At 32.6% G+C, this 21,039-nt stretch overlaps 1 protein-coding gene across 2 annotated transcripts in view; it reads left to right on the top strand.

Annotated features, from left to right (window-relative positions):
• PLXDC2 (plexin domain containing 2) overlaps positions 1 to 21,039 on the top strand; it is a 479,799-nt gene that overhangs the window by 232,754 nt on the left and 226,006 nt on the right. For both annotated transcript variants that reach the window (XM_031939892.1, XM_003771887.3), the window contains exon 4: positions 16,580 to 16,649. In XM_031939892.1, the coding sequence (XP_031795752.1) occupies positions 16,580 to 16,649 (70 nt within the window). The remainder of the gene's footprint in view (positions 1 to 16,579; positions 16,650 to 21,039) is intronic.

Below are 21,039 nucleotides of genomic sequence, written 5' to 3'. Positions count from 1 at the left end.
CTATTTCCCAGATCCCAAGAGCAAAAAACAAGCCAGCTTGAGAGTAGATGAGTGAATGGAGGTGTGAGGATTCTAGAAAATCCTGTTACAGACTGGCCTTTGTTAGAGAATGTTTCAGTCCAGAGCAACAATACCCATTGGATGTTTATAATCAGAGGCAAAACTTCATAGAAACACTAGCTTTTGATATGTGATGAGTATTTGGACAGGAACTTTCAGGGCCATTCCCAGATATGAATAAATGTTATGAAAGGGTTTATTTCTTCTTCTTGTAGCTCCTCCAGGAAACTCCAAAGAAGACCTCTGAGCTGTAAATGACAGATTAAATGATAGGGATATTCACCATAGTAAACAGCAATAGAACATTATTCTTATATTTAACTAGCTATTGAAATTATTCCTTTTTATTTTATTTATTTATTTTTAGCTACCCTGGGGAAACCTGTGGCCTATGTTGCCATGTCTACTGGAAGATGCCTTCAGCATGCATTATGATAACTACTTAGCAGAGAGATAGATACCCATACCATGTGTCTACATTTACCACTTTTAATTTCATGCAAATAACATATGAACTGTCCTTGGAGGGTGATCTGGAAAGGCAGTTAGCATAAATAGGCACCTACTTAAGCTGCTTTGTGGGAAATCACAGACTATGGGCTGGAAACAGATTCTACAATGTTAAACTGCGAATGTTACCTTTGGAATTATTTCAGGTTTTCCTAACCAGTCTAAGGAATAGGATTTTTATTCAAAGAGCAGCAACTTTTAATTTTAAATATCTGCCTGTGATAAATGGAGGCCATTTTGCATGTACATTATCTATATACAAAGAGTAAATCATACATTCCCTGGAGAACATTGAATTCTTATATTTTTAAATGCTTTAGAAACATTTTTAAGACATTAAAAAATAATCCTTAAAAATCCTGATAATATGTTTAATTGACACTAGTTGGCAGTAACTTTCAGTTTCTTAAACAAAGATAAGTCCGTTACATTGAAAACAGACATCCCACAATTTCACTGGTTCAGTGATTAAGGTACTAATGACTTTCCAAAAAGTAATCATTGTTTTGTATGAAAACATGAATTTAATTTTGTTCCAAGTTCACTTTAGATATTTTTCCATTTTTTGATTGCATTGTTACTTGAAAATGAAAATGTGACTGAAAAATCTAAGCCTATTCCACCATTCACCAACTGGACTTACTGTTCCATAGCTCACTGTTTATTAGGAAGCAAATAAAGCCCTAGTGGACTAGGAAGAAAACATCACAAAGAAGCAATTTCTACAAGTAGTGTCAGAACACTTTCTACATAGATAATCATTATTGTCATTATTTACATGTCACTTAATATTTCCCGAAGTAGTTTATAATAATTGCTATTAATTATGCTTCATAGCTCTGTGAAATGAGTCTTTTGTACTTCTTTCTATCCATTTCTTTAAAAAAAAAAAGGTAAAATAGTAAGGAAATTAAAAGGAGTTTTGATCAAGAAAGAAAATCAAGTTAATATGAAATGTCATACTCTTAATTTTTATTAGGGAAGACTTTTAGAAGCAGAACATCTGGTTTATACAGATGTGGAAGGCTTTTTGTATTTAGTTTTCCTATTTCTTTTCAAAAGGCCAAAGAGCATGGCACAGATGTCATGCTGATGTGGAATGTGACTATGTCATTTCAATTCACATTGTCTTTAGGACACTAAAAATGGTCTTAAAATAAGAGAAGGAACATGAGGCAGGAAGGGATTTTAATTTGTGTGTATTTAGGACATGCTCTCCAACATCACTGTGACCTTCTATAAAGATGATTACAACCAGGACACATAGACATACACACACATTCTCTCACTCCCTCTCCCCTTCTCTACTCTTCTCCCTCTTTCTCCCCCTTTCTCTCTCTCACGTACATATCACATGAAAATATGTGTGTATACTCCGAACCATTATATATAAGCATGATGATCAATCAAGTAATGACTGTCTTCAGTGAAATAAAATAATATGGGCAGAGAAACCCTGTTTTTCTCTCCATAAATAAAGTATTATTTTTATGTTCCTCAAGCATAACATGAGGAGGAATGTTATGCTTTCTGCAAGAAGAAAAAAACTCATGAATTGAATTAAACTGCAAAGACTTGAATTAAAAATAATACCAATATTAAAACAATTCAGATGTAGTCTCTCCAATTAAAAAATCACTATGGAAAATGAAAGAATATAAGCTCCTGGAAGACAGGGACTTAAAAACAAACTGTCCTCGTAACCCTAGAAACTAACATAGGGATTTATATTTAGTAGGTAGTTTTAAATGGCTTATTAAATGAATATTAAATGAATAAAACATCAAATTACAAATTGTTATTAAAATTTATATATATAATATATAAAGGCGTATAAAATAAGCCCCATGATTTTCTTGATTTTATATAAAATCTACATTTCCTCAGTTTGGAAGCTTCTACCTGTCCTGCTTGATTATTATCTGTCATAAATGGTCAAAGATTTGAATCCAGGGATTGTGCTAACCATATCTGAGATTTTCAATTCATTTTCTGGTCCTTTAAGAGAAATTATTATTAACTAGTTACTTCCATATTTGAAAGATATGTGATATTGGTGCTTACATTGCTAACAACCTATCTACTCAAAGTTCCTGTGTTAATGCTACTACTACTGCTACCACCACCATACTATCATTGCTAGTATCATCATTCTTCCTACTTCAACTACTCTTCCTCTTCCTCCTATTTACTACTGCTCCTAAAATAATCTAGCAGTCACCAAATCTAGTTATGCTGCCTCTATGGCAAGAAATACACCAGCCCTTAAAGGGTCAACAGCTAATGTTTTCAACTCCTTAGCCACTGTCATAGCACCCTAGCCACTGGGATTGCTTTCAAAAACCCAACATTATCTGAAATCAGAGAAAGCCTGTGAGAATTAAGGATATTTTTATTTTCACTTTTCATTTTCATTTAGCTAATACTACTAATAATAAATGCTATTTATTAATATCTTTTTAAAAGTTTCCCATCACCAGCATTACATGGCAATAATTCAACTAGGTGGCAGGGTAGATAGAGGTGGAGGATTGGAGGCAAGAAAACTCATCTTCCTGAGTTCAAATTGGGCTTAAAACCTTGTGACCCTTGGCAAGTTATTTAATTCCCATTTACCTCATTTCCCTCATCTGCAAAGCAACCTTGAGTGACAAACCACTATAGAATCTCTACCAAGAAAAAAAAAATAGAGTTGCAAAGAGTTAGTTATCAATGAAACAACTGGGAAAAAAAAAACAAAACAAAGCAATGTACCCCTCTTAAAGCAGCTTTTTTTCACTACCATATCATATTACTGACTCATATTGAACTTGCAGTCCCCCTGCAACCCCCAGTTTGTTTTCATAACAATGGTCATCTATTAATGTTTCTATTTTTAACCAAATCCATCATAATTGATACTGAAGCTTTTTGAGCAAAGAATAGATGTAGTCTCAGCCATGCTTCAGGAATATCAGTTGCTCAACCACTACTTGCTTATTTATCATCTTAAATCATTTATTGAGATAGGCTCAATGGTCTATTATTAAAAGGTCCTTGATCCACATTTGAGAATCACTCTAGCACATACAATGAAATAAAAAACAGTCAATTCTTCTTAAATGGGAGCTATAAAGATTCTAGCACATGTTTTAATTATCCTTCTCAACCTAGGTAAAACATCAAATTACTTATCAATAACTTGATTTTTCCCTTTCGGTCATTAAATTATAGAAAATAGAGGGACTATATACAGTGTTGTGGTCTTATGCTCTACCTCAGAACATTTGATGATGAGAAGGGGGTCAGAAAGAGAGAGGGAAGGAAGGAAGAAAGGAGGAAAGAAAGAAGAGAGAGGGAAAGAGGGAGGAAAAAGTTAGTTGAAGAGTTCTTGAAGAGGTCATATAGAGAATATTCTATCTTCTCTGGAGTCATGAAACCTCATAAAAATGATTGTAGTTAAACTATTATGTGGATAACAAGAACACTGAAGAAAATTTGAGCTATTTGGCTTCATCTAAAAATGAAGAAATTGGGTCTGGGGCAAGGCTCAAAGGTTTCCAGGGAAGATGTCCCCAAAGTAATCTATTTGAGAGTTAACCTCAGAAGCAAGAATGTTTACCTTCTTCCTTAAAGTTAAATCAAACCCCATCACCCTACTGCTGTAGATATCATTTAAACTTATTCCCTTTTATTGAGCCCTGAGTGCAGAGATGATGACTATACTATGATTATATAGAGGTTATATAGTAGGTAGAAGAGGCCACAATAGGTGGTGAACCTCCTACTTCCTGGGCTGACTGCAAAACAAGCCAGGTAGATGATTATCCAGCTTTATTGTGAAAAATACCAGAGAAAATTTTCTAAATCTCTTTAGTAATGTGTTACAATTTTTCTGATAACCTTTCATCTTTTTAAAGACTGTTAATAAGTGACCCCTCCGCCTTCTCCTTGGTGGTCTAGGTAATGACAGTTACTCCAGCCTCTGATAGTCCATGCTATTTTCAAACCTATTTTCATTCTTCTCCTCTGAGTCCTCTCTGTGGGCCGATCAGGATTTGTAACAAATCTAATTTTAGATAACATGTCTGTGAGAAGTGTTCTCATCTGGAAGTTATTAAATGATATCAATTTTACATGAATATTTTGCAGGGGAAAAATTTCTAACAGAATTTCACAAAATAAAAATCGTGTTATTTTTGTGAAAAAATATTTTCTGAATAACTGATATAACAGAGAAAGAACATGGTATGTTCTTGTTCAAAGTTTTGCGTCATAAAGGTTGAGTTGTTTTCTATTTTTTAGTTGAGATTCAGATGTATTGAGATAAGTTAATATGTTAATATATTTGAGTTTTTTATATGCACAAGTGGTGTAATGAATAGAATAGTACTAGTCCTAGAGTCACAAAGATGAGTTCAAATTTAGAATAAAAAACTTATTAGCTATGTTTTCCTGAGCAATTCGCTGAATCCCTCTTAATTTACTCCTAGACAAATGGTTTCTACCTCCTAGAATTGTTATAAGCACCAAATGAGATGACATGTAAAGTGCCTTAAAAGATTTAAGTACTATGAAATTCTAGTTATTAGGTTTTTTAAAAATTTTTCACATTTTTTCATTGATAGACTCAGAAGAAACAAGCTCACCACAGGTAGATTAATGAATAATGTATAAAATATATTTTTAAAATAGCTTCCATCTTTAAAAAAAATAGAATAGAATAAAATAGAATTTAAAAAAAATAGATTTCATGGAAATCTACCATGAAAGGTTTGTTATTTTGAGTTAAAGCACTACTATCTTCATCTGTTAAAAGATAAATAGCACTAAAGGTAAAGCACATTTAGCCATTATTCCTCATTTGCAAGTTTAGAGGAAATAGCAATTATTTAGATAGTACTCCAGATAAAATGTTGATTAGATATGTATTAAATATATATTATTTCACACACTCTCCAAGTTTCATACAATTGTCAAAATTACTCTTTTTCATTATTATTCCTGTCAAAAGCATCATCTAGTGATCATATAGACTTAATTAATACTACATGCAGTCAGGAATGAATGCTGAAAAGGCTGGGATTTCTCAGGAAACAATTCAATGAACACTACTTTTATCTGAAAAGAGTGATAAATCCCCAACAACAAAATTGCATATTGATTATCCCCCTACCCTAAACATTTTGATCTTCTAATTAGGTTTCCACTGTTTTGAACCACTGAATTAATGACTTCTGTCTTGTTGAACTCCTCCCAGAGAGTAAAAATTTAGCTAAAGGGAATAACATGACATTTTTTGGATATAGTATGCAGAAAAAAAAAAAAAAAATCACCCAGACACATTCTTATTATCTCATTTCTGGGACATATTTTACACATTCTATACCAATGTTATCTCACATTTCCTCTTCTGATACATTTACAATGCAAGACTTCTTTAAAAAAAACAAACAAACTTGAATTTTGCATTTATTTTCTAAAGATTTGTTTTCTCCCTTCCTGATACTTTCCTTGGGCATTTTGTTTTGGCTTTAATACATGTTTCCTCACTCACTTTGCTTACCAATAGTTTTATCCACAGATGTAATTAACTGATTGAACAATTAAAATTTCATATTTTTATATTGTTAAGTCCTATAAAAGTTTAGATAGTACCTCAGAAATCTCCTTTTGGAGATAAGAAATGATAGAATTTAGATCACTGACAGCTGTCAGTAGGCATTTTTGCACCTGGAATAAGCTCTGCAATGTGCCTAGAACAAGTGGTATGAAAAGTGCTTTCATTTGTGTTAGGTCTGGATAGGTACCATCCTTTCAGAGAGACACAGAGAAACCTAGAGTACAGTGCTGTCTTTGATGAAAAGACTGACCACTACTGTCATTCCCTGCTCCCCAGGCAATAGGTAATTTCCTACTTAAACTAATTTTTCTCGATAACTGGGTCATAAGGTCAATTGTTTTCTTTTGGCAAACAAAAATCCTGATTACTGATTGATGGGAGTAGAGTGATAATCCTTACAACAAAAAATGCTTTGGGGGACGAGGCTGAAACCTGGATTAAAACCACCTTTTTCTCCTTTCCTCAAAAAAAGAAATCAAACCTCAAAGCATCATTTTAGAGATGGAAGTAACGTTAGAGATTATCCAGTAGGCACTTGGTTTTTTACTATGAAAATGAAGCCAAAGAGAAGGGCAATGATTTGATTATGACCCAAATTCAAATTTTGACTTGAGTGTGAGGCAATCTTGCAGTCTTTTAGTCAAAAGAAAATATTGACTGAGTGCCTAGCATAAGCCAAACATTATATAAATATGTCATTTGATTCTAACAACAACCTTGTGAAGTGTCAAAATCACTCCCATTTTATAAATGAAGAAGCTGAGGTAGATTTGCTCAGTCATTTTGCTAGTAAGTATCTGGGGCCAGATTGAACTCGGGTTTTCCTGACTTTAGGCCTAGTATCCTATAATATTGTGCATCTGTCTGTGTCAAAGCCAAAAACTCTTAGCTTCATCAGGTGTGATCCCTTGGCAGGACTCTGAGAGGATTCTAACTCTAACCAATAAGCGGCTATACTGGGAGGAAAGGCAGAGTTCAGATTCTCTCAAGTAGCACGTGGCAGCAAAGATTATCTAAAGAGGTCTGTTCTCTACAGAGATCTCTCCTCATTTCATCTTTGAGAAGTCTTTTCAAATAAATCTCAGAAGTCTTTTCTGACTCACCTGAAAGTCTGCTTTTAACTGAGGTGAGATATGTCGTAGGAAATGACTTATCTTTAGGTCATCAATCAAAAATCCTCTGAGTCAAGTCACAATTAAGCAAAAGGCAATTATTTCATAAGTACAAGTCAGTTCTAAATATTTCTTAAATCCTCATAACCGACAAATTAGATACTGAGAGATAGAGGACAGTGTCCTGGTTTATTCTGACTGGTCTCCATTTCTTTATAGGAAACTTTCTCTTGATTAAAGCAGAAAAAGGCTATCTATCATATACAAAACATGCAAAATAATTATAAAGGGGAAGAGGTATATCCAGCAGTGAAGACTGCAATTCTTTTTTATCTGCCTGTGCTAGTCAATGCATATATAATGGAAAAAAATCTAGGTTTGGAATCAGAGAACTATATTTTCAATCTTCATATTGCCATTTATGACTTGTGCAAACTGGGGAATGCCTCTTCACTACTCTAGGCCAATTATTAGACATGTATTAAGCACAAATTATTTGCCAGCTACTGTGCTGAGTACTAGAAATACAAATACAAGTAGAAAGAAACAATTTCTGGTTCTATTGAGTTAATTCTACTCTTCTAATTGAGGAAGATATGACAAGAATCTGAAAAAAGTGAAGGAGTCTTAATTGGAGAAGGGTATGGTAGAGATTGACCTATAAGAATGAATAAGCCATTCAGCCTAGAAAAGAATAAGAAATGGTTGACCTGGGCTTCTTCCTTAAATTGGAGATTCTAAGAGGAACTAAACAATCTGAAGTTGAGGTTTCATTGTTGTTGAGTCACTCCAGTCATATCCGATTCATCCTGACCCCATTAAAGATTTTCTTTGGCAAAGATCTTTGAGTGGTTTGCCATTTTCTTCTCCAGCTTAATTTTACAAATGAGGAAACTGAGGCAAAAAGTTAAGTGACTTACCCAGAATTACATATCTAGTTAAGTCTCTGCTGTCAGATTTGAACTCAGGAAGATGAGTTTTTCAGACTCCAAACTTGGCACTCTATCTACTCTGCCTTGTTGGCTAAGGAAGAATTTCCAAAGTAAGAAGTAATCCAGGGATTGAGTGATCTTCTGGGAGTGAAGAGATTTCTATGGCAAAATAAATTCCTATGAAAATGAGTCAGCAGTGTAGTGTTTAATATTTTCACCTGCACAATGAGGGAATCTAACTCTGTATTCTCAAAGACCTTCCTCATATTAAAAAAAAATCTTTGATTATAAGACATAAAAATTAAAGTAGAAAAGAAAAAATATATTTGACTTTGGCATTAAGAGATTAGGATTTGCCCAGAGCCACATAGCAGAATAGATTTCTGAGGCCATGTTTTAAGCCAGGCCTTCCTGACTCCCAGAAGTTGGGGGCAGGGTCAGTGTCAACCCTTGAAACTACATCAGTAAAATATTAACATATACACCAGGTCCTTGGTGATTAAGGATAATGTATCACAGCCAAAGTTATACTAAATGCTCTTCAGGTCTTCCTATGGTTTTCTTTTATACACAAAGAAGTATGATTAAGCAACATTTTAAAGGTTAGAAAAGGTGAACATAATTATGTGACTAGACTGCCTTCAGTAGAAAATGTGATAAAAAGATCAAAGAAGGAGACCTCAGGGGATCTAACCATATCTCTAAAAATAGAAGGCTGTTTTAGACTAATAGGATGTGATTAAGAAGAAAAAAAATCTGGATTAGAAAATTGCTACATTCAAATATTTAGCTGTTAGAGCTTTTACAAATTAAGATTTTATGAGTTAATTACTTTATGTTAATAGAAATTGACACAGAATTTGAAATAAAACAGAGAACATAGAATTAAGAAGTATTTAAAGGAATTAAAGTAGATCATATTGATTAGTTATAAAAGATTGACAAAGTTAAATAGCTGCAATTGTCGAACATTCTGTAGTGTACAGAAAATGTAACTGTTCCAGGGAGGATTATGCTCTTTTCTGTCATTGACATGAAAGGTTAAGTATCTTAGCTTTGTTTAAGAACAATTTATTAATAAACCTAAATCCCATGATTTTATTTATTTATTTTAAGATTCTTTGATATACAACCTTGCCAAAGGATTTTTCCCTTTATAGATCTACATAGTTTCTCAATTCCAATGAATGAATCATGTGATTCCTCTTGGAAAAATGACTTTTGTCAAATAGATTATTTTTAAGTGAGTTTCATCTTAATGAGAACAAAAGTTTTTTTTTGTTTTTTTTTTTTTAAAAAGAATCCAATTGTGTACCCTATAAGATAGAAAATAAATTGCCATTGGTTTCTTCACGAAATTTACTCAAGTGTCTGTGTTAGAAGTATAGTAGCCCAGTGTGTAGCAAATTTTCTTATTTAAATTCTGGAGATTGTTTTGCTATGAAAATTTATAATGATTCAGTCTTGATTGAGATACCAGCAGAGATACCATAAGGTCCACTCTAAGGGCTACCACTCCATTTATTGAGTAAAACACCCCCCCCCAAAATCCTGGGGAAACCATTGTAATGAACAATACAATTTCTCTTTTATATGTATACAATAACAAAGAAAAAAGTCTATGAAAGAGAATAGTAACAACTGACTCTGCTCAGATTTATGACTAATGCTCACAGGATTTACTTATGACTAATGCTCACAATGATTAAATAAAATAACATGAAGTACTGTGCAAACTTAAATCACTGTAAACATAGCTAATTATAAAAATTCTAGCCATCATTGATGACATTAAGGTACAGTAAGATATTAAAATATAATAGATCAGGAAATATGAAGCCTATTTTCTACTTTACATGCTGCCCATGAATAATCTTAGATACATAACTAACATGGAAATAGATACTGATAAATATGTTATATTAATATATCAAAAATGAGGAGAGCAGCCAGAAAGACACAATAATTAACTGGAAATTTATTTGAGAAGGGCACATGTGCTTAGGATTATCAAGAAAGAATTCAGATAAAAAGTTTTTGTAAAAATACAATTATATCTCATTTAACTTTGATATCAAAACTTTACTTTTTTTTTTATTTAATAGCCTTTTATTTACAGGATATATACATGGGTAACTTTACAGCATTAACAATTGCCAAACCTCTTGTTCCAATTTTTCACCTCTTACCCCCCCACCCCCTCCCCTAGATGGCAGGATGACCAGTAGATGTTAAATATATTAAAATATAAATTAGATACACAATAAGTATACATGACCAAAACGTTATTTTGCTGTACAAAAAGAATCAGACTCTGAAATATTGTACAATTAGCTTGTGAAGGAAATCAAAAATGCAGGTGTGCATAAATATAGGGATTGGGAATTCAATGTAATGGTTTTTAGTCATCTCCCAGAGTTCTTTTTCTGGGCATAGCTAGTTCAGTTCATTACTGCTCCATTAGAAATGATTTGGTTGATCTCGTTGCTGAGGATGGCCTGGTCCATCAGAACTGGTCATCATATAGTATTGTTGTTGAAGTATATAATGATCTCCTGGTCCTGCTCATTTCACTCAGCATCAGTTCGTGTAAGTCTCTCCAGGCCTTTCTGAAATCATCCTGTTGGTCATTTCTTACAGAACAGTAATATTCCATAATATTCATATACCACAATTTATTCAGCCATTCTCCAACTGATGGACATCCATTCAGTTTCCAGTTTCTAGCCACTACAAAAAGGGCTGCCACAAACATTCGTGCACATACAGGTCCCTTTCCCTTCTTTATAATCTCTTTGGGATATAATCCCAGTAGTAACACTGCTGGATCAAAGGGTATGCACAGTTTGATAACTTTTTGAGCATAGTTCCAAACTACTCTCCAAAATGGTTGGATTCGTTCACAACTCCACCAACAATGAATCAATGTCCCAGTTTTCCCACATCCCCTCCAACAATCATCATTATTTTTTCCTGTCATCTTAGCCAATCTGACAGGTGTGTAGTGGTATCTTAGAGTTGTCTTAATTTGCATTTCTCTGATTAATAATGACTTGGAGCATCTTTTCATATGACTAGAAATAGTTTCAATTTCTTCATCTGAGAATTGTCTGTTCATATCCTTTGACCATTTTTCAATTGGAGAATGGCTTGATTTTTTATAAATTAGAGTTAATTCTCTATATATTTTGGAAATGAGGCCTTTATCAGAACCTTTGACTGTAAAAATATTTTCCCAGTTTATTGCTTCCCTTCTAATCTTGTCTGCATTAGTTTTGTTTGTACAAAAACTTTTCAGTTTGGTATAATCGAAATTTTCTATTTTGTGATCAGTAATGATCTCTAGTTCTGCTTTGGTCATAAAGACCTTCCCCTTCCACAGGTCTGAGAGGTAAACTATCCTATGTTCCTCTAATTTATTAATAATTTCATTCTTTATGCCTAGGTCATGAACCCATTTTGACCTTATCTTGGTGTACGGCGTTAAGTATGGATCAATGCCTAGTTTCTGCCATATTAGTTTCCAATTTTCCCAGCAATTTTTATCAAACAGTAAGTTCTTATCCCAAAAGCTGGGATCTTTGGGTTTGTCAAAGACTAGGTTGCTATATTTGTTGACTGTTTTATCCCTTGAACCTAATCTATTCCACTGATCAACTAATCTATTCCTTAGCCAATACCAAATAGTTTTGGTAACTGCTGCTCTATAATATAATTTTAGATCTGGTACAGCTAAGCCACCATCATTTGATTTTTTTTTCATTAATTCCCTTGAAATTCTTGACCTTTTGTTTTTCCATATGAACTTTGTTGTTATTTTTTCTAGGTCATTAAAATAGTTTTTTGGGAGTCTGATTGGTATAGCGCTAAATAAATAGATTAGTTTAGGTAATATTGTCATCTTTATTATATTTGCTCGCCCTATCCAAGAGCATTTAATATTTTTCCAATTGGTTAGATCAGACTTAATTTGTGTGAAAAGTGGTCTGTAATTTTGCTCATAAAGTTTCTGATTTTCCCTTGGCAGATAGATTCCTAAATATTTTATATTATCAGTAGTTACTTTAAATGGAATTTCTCTTTGTAACTCTGACTGTTGGATTTTGTTAGTGATATATAAGAATGCTGATGACTTATGTGGGTTTATTTTATAACCAGCAACTTTGCTAAAGTTGTGGATTATTTCTAATAACTTTTTAGCAGAATCTCTGGGGTTCTCTAAGTATACCATCATGTCATCGGCAAAGAGTGATAATTTGGCTTCCTCATTGCCTATTCTTATTCCCTTTAATCTCTTTCTCAGCTCTTATTGCTATAGCTACCGTTTCTAATACAATATTAAATAGTAACGGTGATAGTGGGCAACCTTGTTTCACTCCAGATCTTATTGGGAATGGTTGCAGTTTGTCTCCATTACATATGATGCTTACTGATGGTTTTAAATAGATGCTGCTGATTATTTTAAGGAAAAGTCCATTTATTCCTATACTCTCAAGTGTTTTTAATAGGAATGGATGTTGGATTTTATCAAATGCTTTTTCTGCATCTATTGAGATGATCATATGGTTTTTGTTAATTTGGTTATTAACATGGCCAATTATATTGATCGTTTTCCTAATATTGAACCAGCCCTGCATTCCTGGTATAAATCCTACTTGATCATAGTGTATTATCTTGGAGATGATTTTCTGTAGTCTTTTTGCTAATATCTTATTTAAGATTTTAGCATCAATATTCATTAGGGAGATTGGTCTATAATTTTCTTTCTCTGTTTTCAGATATCAAAACTTTAATTGAAAATTACCAATCAAGATAAAACAAACAAGGAAACTTATTAATTGACATAATGATCGTTGGAGGAAAAAATTTCAGAAAGTGATGAACTTTAGCAACTTTTTAACAATTCTGAGCTTTAATTGTCTTATCTGTAAAATTATTAAAAAGAATCAATAAAAGCATCCTACTACATGGTCAACAAGTACTTTTCCTACTTTTACACTTGTATAATGCCCATAAAGATATCTTTGTAATCTTACATGGCACTATTTGTCATATTTAGAATTGCACTGTTAAAACTTTGTATTTAGGAGGAAATTTCTCATACTTTGACAGAGGTATGATTTCTCCCATTGGAACAAAATTAAAGTCCCCCCACATAAAAGTCTAGGCTTTTATCCTTGAATGTTTATTTCATATTGCTTTCCATAAATCTCCCCATATGAGTATTTCTTTAATATGTTAAATGATCTTCCTGTCATTATTTTAAAAACATGGGGATACTATCGTGGAACTTGGGCTCTTTTTCTTTTGTTGTTTCTTCTTTGAACATGGTTGTTCCATTTCTCTTTTGTCTTATTTGTTAGAGAATACCTTCACAACACTAATGACTTGATCTATTTCATTGTAATTCCATTATTGGTCTTTGGACAAAGATGGTACCTTAAGTACACCAAATGAATTTTTTAAATAGCTTAACTAAAATCATGTAATTCTTAGCATCTTCTGTTTTTTTCTGCTAGTGCATCTTCATTTGAAGAAGCAAAAAGTAAAGCACAAATTAGTAAGACTATTTTCTATTTTTATCAATTTTATATGTTGCCTTAGGAAAGACAAAAGACAACAAACATCTCATGGCCAAGTCTTGGAAGAAATGGATTTTCTTGATGAGGCAGCAGTGGATCCTTGCACAATTAATACATTTTTTTGCTGGGCCTTTAATTCTTTGCAGCTTAGTAAAGATACCAAAATGTGAAATCTTTTTATATAGCCTTTAGGAATCCAGAATCTAATATCTTTATACTGCATCTAAAACTTTTATAAAATTATTTAATTCAATTTCAGTTATATGCTCTAATAACAATACCCAACATCTTCACATTGTTTTAATATTTGTAGCACATTCTGTATAAGTTTTAACATATGATTCTCACAACAACCATAGTAGATAGGTAAAGTTATTTTCTCCATCACATAAATGATGGACCTGAAGCTGATACATTTTAAGAGACACATAACTACTAAATGTCTTGGTATGGACTTTGATTTCAGGTCTTCCTGATTCCGAGGACAATATTCTTTCTGTTTCACCTCGCTGACTTAGATGTAATTTTATTTTTTAATTGGTTTTAAAAAATATATTCTTTTTAGAGAGCATAGTGGAAAATGTAGGGTTTTTTTGTTTCATTAGAAAACTAAAAAAGGGTAATAAATTCTTGTACAAAGTGGAGCTTTCATTATGTAGGAAAGAAAACCTAATTGAAAGTTGCCGTAATTCATAAATGATCTATTTCATGCCAAATAAGTCATTAAAAAACTCAAATGGCTGTAGAAACCAATCATTGATTGAATACTTAAAAGGCTAGATTCAATCTAAAAACTTGTCCTTTCCATTTTTTTGTTATTTTATGCATACACACACACACACATACACACGCACAATATGAAAGCTTTAGTAGCCATTGATTTTCATATTACTGCTGCTTTTGGTGGACAGGTTGTAATCACTACTTATTTATAAATCTGAATAACCACATATATTCTATGAAGCCTTCCACTTAAAAAGTCATATGTTATTCAACATGAGGCCCTTTCTTTCTCCTTTCTTACTTTACTTACTCCTTTCTCTTACTTTCTTTCTCCATTAATAGCAAGAAATATCCTGGGTTTTAACTAGGCCATTTCTTTTAAAATGCAACTAATTTAACTAGATTTTTCAAACTAGATAATGTAAATATAGATATCCATGGGGCTCAGTCTTCTCTTTGGGGAAAAAGAAGATTGTTCTTTTAATAATTCTTTCAAGATACAGAAGCTGAGATTTCATCCTCCGGCCTTCCATATTTTCACTTACTTGGACAGTATCATTTTATAAGGATTGGGTCTTGCAAATAATAGATGTTTCAGTGAATATTTGGTGCATTGAATTGTTAAGAATTGCATAATTCTGATAGAGAACTTTCCTTAAAGTGGACATGCTTTTTTTTTAAAAAAACTTCTTCTTTAGGAGTGTCACCGGGGTTACCATTCTTAATTCAAATGAATCGCAAGCTCATGGAGAAAGCTTACATGGCTCTTTCAACAATTTAAATGTCACCACCCCAATTAGTGTGACTCTTCTCCAAATCCTTCCCCAATTCTCCCTGGTCAGGATTGAACAGAGGGAATGTACAATATGCTAATGTTGTTTTCCTGTGACATTAAGAGGATGCATGTTTCCCACAGGCTGTCCAACCCCACTTATCCTTCATTTTTGCTTTGTGACTAATTCATCTTCTTTTTTGGTTCATATAGATTTTAATATCCTTTACATAATTTCTCCTAGATAGTTGTTTGTAATGGATTGTAACTTGTTCATACTTGTCATATGCTTTTCTGTTGATTCAAAAGTGATTTTCAGTTTCTTTAGAAATGATATTATTCTATCACAATCAGTCTACCATACTGAAAGCACATTTGTTTTACAAAGATAGCAAAAGGGGTATAGCCATTGGATTACAAAAAAGGGATCAACACTATTCACACATAGGTCTAGGACTGGTCTGTTCCACTTGCCTTATCCTTTGAGATACCTTGACAAAAAGCCTGTTTTTCATCACAAGATGCAGAGAAAGAAAATAAGGCACTATAAACTCTAATTGCCTTTAATTAAATATCTAGAAAACCCATCTATTGATGGTTGAAGCTGTAAAAATAATTTTTTTTTAAAACTACTTTTTTCCCTCATTATCCTCCATCAAGTAACTGATGGCCCTGAATATGCATATATAAGCAGAAGTTTACACAACAGTAGGGATACTGGTAAAGAACAGGACTTGAAACTTTGTGATTGCTTTGCCTATCTATGAGAAAAAATAAGCCACTTCTAAGCCCACTTTGTACTTTAGCAAGGAGTATTCCACTTTTCAAACACCAATGAAGAAGACATCATTTAAAGGAAATAAAATGGAGTGTGTGTGTGTGTGTGTGTGTGTATGTGTGTATGTGTGTGTGTACATATATATATGTGTATATTCGTACACACACATATATATATACATATATATATATATATATATAAATGTATGTCACCTTCATTACCAAATATATCCCTCTCTTCTACACTACTCTCTGATCATCCCCTATAATAAATAATGAAAAATAAAAAAAGTGTGTGTATGGTAGGAGTTCAATAGAACCAACCATCACATCATTCATATCCAACAACATATGCATTATTCTGCATCCTTATTGTCCTACCTCCACAAGAAAGATAGAGGTCCATTTTCTCAACTCTTTTGGAACATCACATTTCTAAAAGCTTTTCACCTTATATTTGCTATTCTGCAGATTATTGATTTTTTCTTTTCTGGTGTTGTTCCTTGCAGAGAGTGAATCTGTCCTTCGATTTTCCATTTTATGGCCATTTTCTACGTGAAATCACTGTGGCAACTGGGGGTAAGTAGATTTCTGCCCATTTGCTTTGAACCACTCTCCCAAATCTTACTACAGTAATTTAAAAAGAAAAAGTATAGTACTTGTTGAAAAAAAATCCTATGTTTTCTATTATAAAGGCAAGGACAAATTAATGCAGAAGAAGATTGAACTACAAGAAAAACTTTGTAATAGAAAAAAGTGACAGCATTAATAATTTTCAGTTCAGTCTTTTCTTTCTTTCCTTCCAAGTTTTAATTCCTTTTCTGGCTAGAATAGTAAGACTTCCTGATTGATGGAAATTGGAATGAAACCATTAAGTAAAATAGTCTGAGGAAGCTGGTGACATTATACTTTTTGAGTTCATTCCCTGTATAAATGTGTTGATCTTTTAAAAATTCCCTCCACTCTTCCACTTTGAATGCCCATATGCTGGCCGACAACTCAGTTGTGATGTTCACTTGAAAGTAAACCTAAAAGATTGGAGTCAGCTTCCCTAATTATACACTTTCCCAAACTTGGAGACCAGTATAAAACTTGAAAGAACCATGCCAAGGCAATTATCATTTCCTATGAATTGGCCAAGAAGCCAACATTCTTTTCATTCCTGAGTATTACTAGGAGAGCTAAACAAAATGCCCATGAATTGCTACTGGTAAGTCAGAGAGGAAAAAAAAGATGAAAAAAGAAAAGAAGAGAAAAATAAAAATAAGGGAAAATGGGAAGGAAATAAAATGAAATTAGAATTTAGTTAATGATAGGATATTAACAAGAGCACTATTTTTTCTTTTTGTCACAAGAACAAGTATTATATTCTAAATAGCCATTATTTTGAATAGTTTCCCTTTTCAGAAGGTGAGCTCGCCATCTTGTCAGACTCATTTTGTTCATTTTTGGTACATCTTAATGTGAACATTCATAGGACTTTGGAACAATGGATAAAAATCATGAAGAGAGAAATTTAGGCTTATGATAAAAAAAAAAAAAACAACTAACAATTAGATCTGTCTAAACGTGTAATGGACTACTTGAAGAGGCTGTAGGTTTCATCTCTTAGATCTTCTTCCAAAAACTAAAAGGAATACACTATAAAACAATGACCACTTATTAGTAATGTATTAGTAGAGATTTCTATCTGATATGAGTTGAAATAGTTGGTTACTGAAGTCCCTTCTAATTCCCCTCATATTCTGGAATTGTATGAATCTGGGACTCTGAACTTTGGCTTATAATTGGTTAGGGCTACAAAAACAGAAAATCTATTGCCTTATATCTTATGGTCACATGAATTAACATATGTGTATATGTGTGTATACATGTATGTCTTTATATACATACATATATGTGTGTATATACACATAGAGATGAAGAAATATTCCATCTTCCTCACTTCAAAAAAACAAACAAACAGACAAGACATCTTACATTATCCATCTTTAAAAATCTGAAGTTAATATGATTTGCCTGTACCATTGGCTTTATCCCTCACATCATCATTCAAAAATTTGGAAGTCATGTATTCAATGTTCTTTTGCTCATGAACCAAATAAGGAAGAAACAAAAAGGAAAGACCCTTTCTAGTACAAGCTAAACATAATAGGAAGCAACAGAGTTTAGTAAAGGGAGGCATAGAATAATAGTCAGAAAGCTTGAGTGCAAGACCGGACTTTACTCTCACTGAGTCAGAATATGACCTCAGAAAAGCCACCTAATTTTACTGAGTCCTCATTCTTTAATCTATAAATGGGAAAATAATGTCTGTGTAATTGTGTGGTCTCTACTTTACTTTTTCTCCAAAGATTAGTCACACTATATTCTATCAACTAGTTCTGTGTTGTTGTTGTTATTCTTAAAGGGAAAGGAGGGAAGTAAATATTTAAATAATGTCTATTATTTTCCAGGTACTGTGCTAAGTCCTAAGAGCTAAGAATTTTTAAAATAATATTTTATTATTATCACTAATTATTATTATACATAAAAGCAATAATTTTTGAAATTTTATTTGTAATTTATGGAACAAAATATCAAGCATTCCCATAATAGTACAATAAAATGATGATTGTACATGTAATTGTATATCTACTCTGTACAACTTAGTATTTCTTTCAAATGCACATCAAAATTATGTAAAGTTCTTTTTTTTTCTTCCCTCCCTTCTCTCCTGCCCTAGAAATGGCTACAATTAGATACAAATAAACGTGTGTTTGTGTGCAAAATTATTCCATACATACTTCTATTTATCAATTCTTTCTGAGGATGCAGATGGTATTTTTCTCCATATGTCCTTTAGAGTAAATATGGGTATTAGCCCTTTGAAGCCCTTCCTGTTCTTTATGCAATTTATATGAAATTAAAAGTCTTCTCCCAAAGAAGATAGTTGCCCCTAAATTTCTATGGTAGAACTGTTTCAAATTAATCTTGACAACAATGTCATTGTTTTAAATAACTATTCTCTCTTGAAAGTATCTTCAAATATGAATAAACCAATTGATCATCAAACCATAAATTTAGAACCAGAAGAAATCTCTCTAAAGTTGTCTAGTCTAGCCCTTCCTTTTATAGAGAAGTTAGGTGCTTTATAAAGTTTACAAAGGGATAAGTAGCTAGATTTACAGTGGATAAAGCACTTGCCTTGTGGTCAGGAGGACCTTAGTTCAAATCTGTCCTCAGACACTTCATATTCACTAGTTGTGCCACCCTGGTTAAGTCACTTAATTAACCCCAATTGACTCATAAAACTCCTGAAAAAAAAAAAAAAACACAATTATACAGGTCACATGTAACTCAGTCATTATTTGAATGGAGGTCCCCTGACTCCAAATCTGGTGCTTATTTTGTGTACTACATGTCCTAAGTAGCTTAGTCTTTCTGGGAGAAACATAAAATCACCCTCATTAACTGTTGGTTAGGAAGCCTTTGCAGAAGGGGTTGGGCAATGTAATGGTATTAGGACGGCTCTCTTGGAATGTAACAGTTTGATAGCTTCTGACTTTGCATTCAATATGAATTATTTCCCTTGTGGCTGGAACCTCCAGAAAATTACTTTATTAAAGTTTTTACTGGGAGCCAAATGTGAGATTAAGTGTCAGGAATTTAAATGCAAGCAAAAAGATAGATTATTTCTCCCCTCAGGAAAGTTACCTTTTAGTTGAGGAAGAACATAACATATATTAAAGGGAAGTAAAAAGATAGTGGTGGAGGAGGAAGGTAACTTCCTTGGATCACATTGGAGAAATCAGTTCAGAGTTCAGAACAGAGCCTTGTGAGGAAAGAAGCAGGGAAATTTTTGTTCTCGCACCAATCTGTAGGTTCCTGGGGCAACTAACAAAAAAGAGTGGAAGAATCTTATGGGATTAGAATTATTTCCATACTTTATTCATATATTCTTTTTGAATAATATATAGGTCAAATGGAAATTGAAAATAATTCTCTGATGAATATGGGCTATGTTGATGAGCATTTTGGAAAATTTACATCCCAGTCTTCTTCTCCTATTCCTCAACATCAGTAGAAAGGTTTTTTTATACCTACTAATCTTTCATTTATTTCACATGTCTACTTTGTCTATTTTTAACACAATAATTTAAAGTTATATATAAATTACAAAAGTGCAATGATTTATTGCCACTGAATCTCATCTTCATATGAAAGGTGACAGTTAAAATTATAAAATCATGTCATTTAATGATAGTTTATTTGAATTTCAGATTCATTCATTCAGTAACATTTTTCTAAAAGAGTGTCTTTCTTTAACAGTTAAGTCCAAGTCTAGTTAAAAGTATGAAATCAAAGATAAATGTCAGGTCAGTTATTTATAGACTTTCAAAATGAATACTTACTTGTTAGGCATTATAGTATTCACAATCTTCATTCCACATAAATTATGTGCAAAATGAATTGTAAATATTCACCATCTCATTTTCTGGTCCACTGATAGTAGAATATGGAAGTATTCATTTGTTTTTTTAAAAAGAAAAATAAATCCTTTTTTCATATATTAAAAAAACAAACCAAAGATTCTTCTGAGCCTCCCATAAATATAATTTCTATGTATTAATATAAAGAAAGGTAGCTCAAGAAGATGTTAATTTTACATAAAGAACTACATTTGTTGTAACTTTTTATAGTTAAAATAATGACTAACCTTAATTTTCCTCATTAAAAAAATATATCTTCACCTCTACTTCAAAATGATTTTATTATGATCTTATTGTTGTTATTGTTCAGAAATTTAAAACTATGTTCAACTCTTTATGAACTCATTTAGGATTTACTTAATGGAGTGGGTTGCCATTTCATTTTCCAACTCATGGAGAACTAAGGCAAACAGATTTAAGTGATTTGTCCAGGGTCACACAGTTAATAGTGTCTGAGGTCAGATTAAAAGTTGGGAAGATGAGCCTTCCCAACTCCA

Source organism: Sarcophilus harrisii, chromosome 5, assembly GCF_902635505.1.
Source record: "Sarcophilus harrisii chromosome 5, mSarHar1.11, whole genome shotgun sequence".
NCBI classification, from domain to species: Eukaryota; Metazoa; Chordata; class Mammalia; order Dasyuromorphia; family Dasyuridae; genus Sarcophilus; species Sarcophilus harrisii.
Note: the sequence above shows the minus strand (reverse complement) of the source record. Positions and strands in the feature narration are given on the sequence as shown.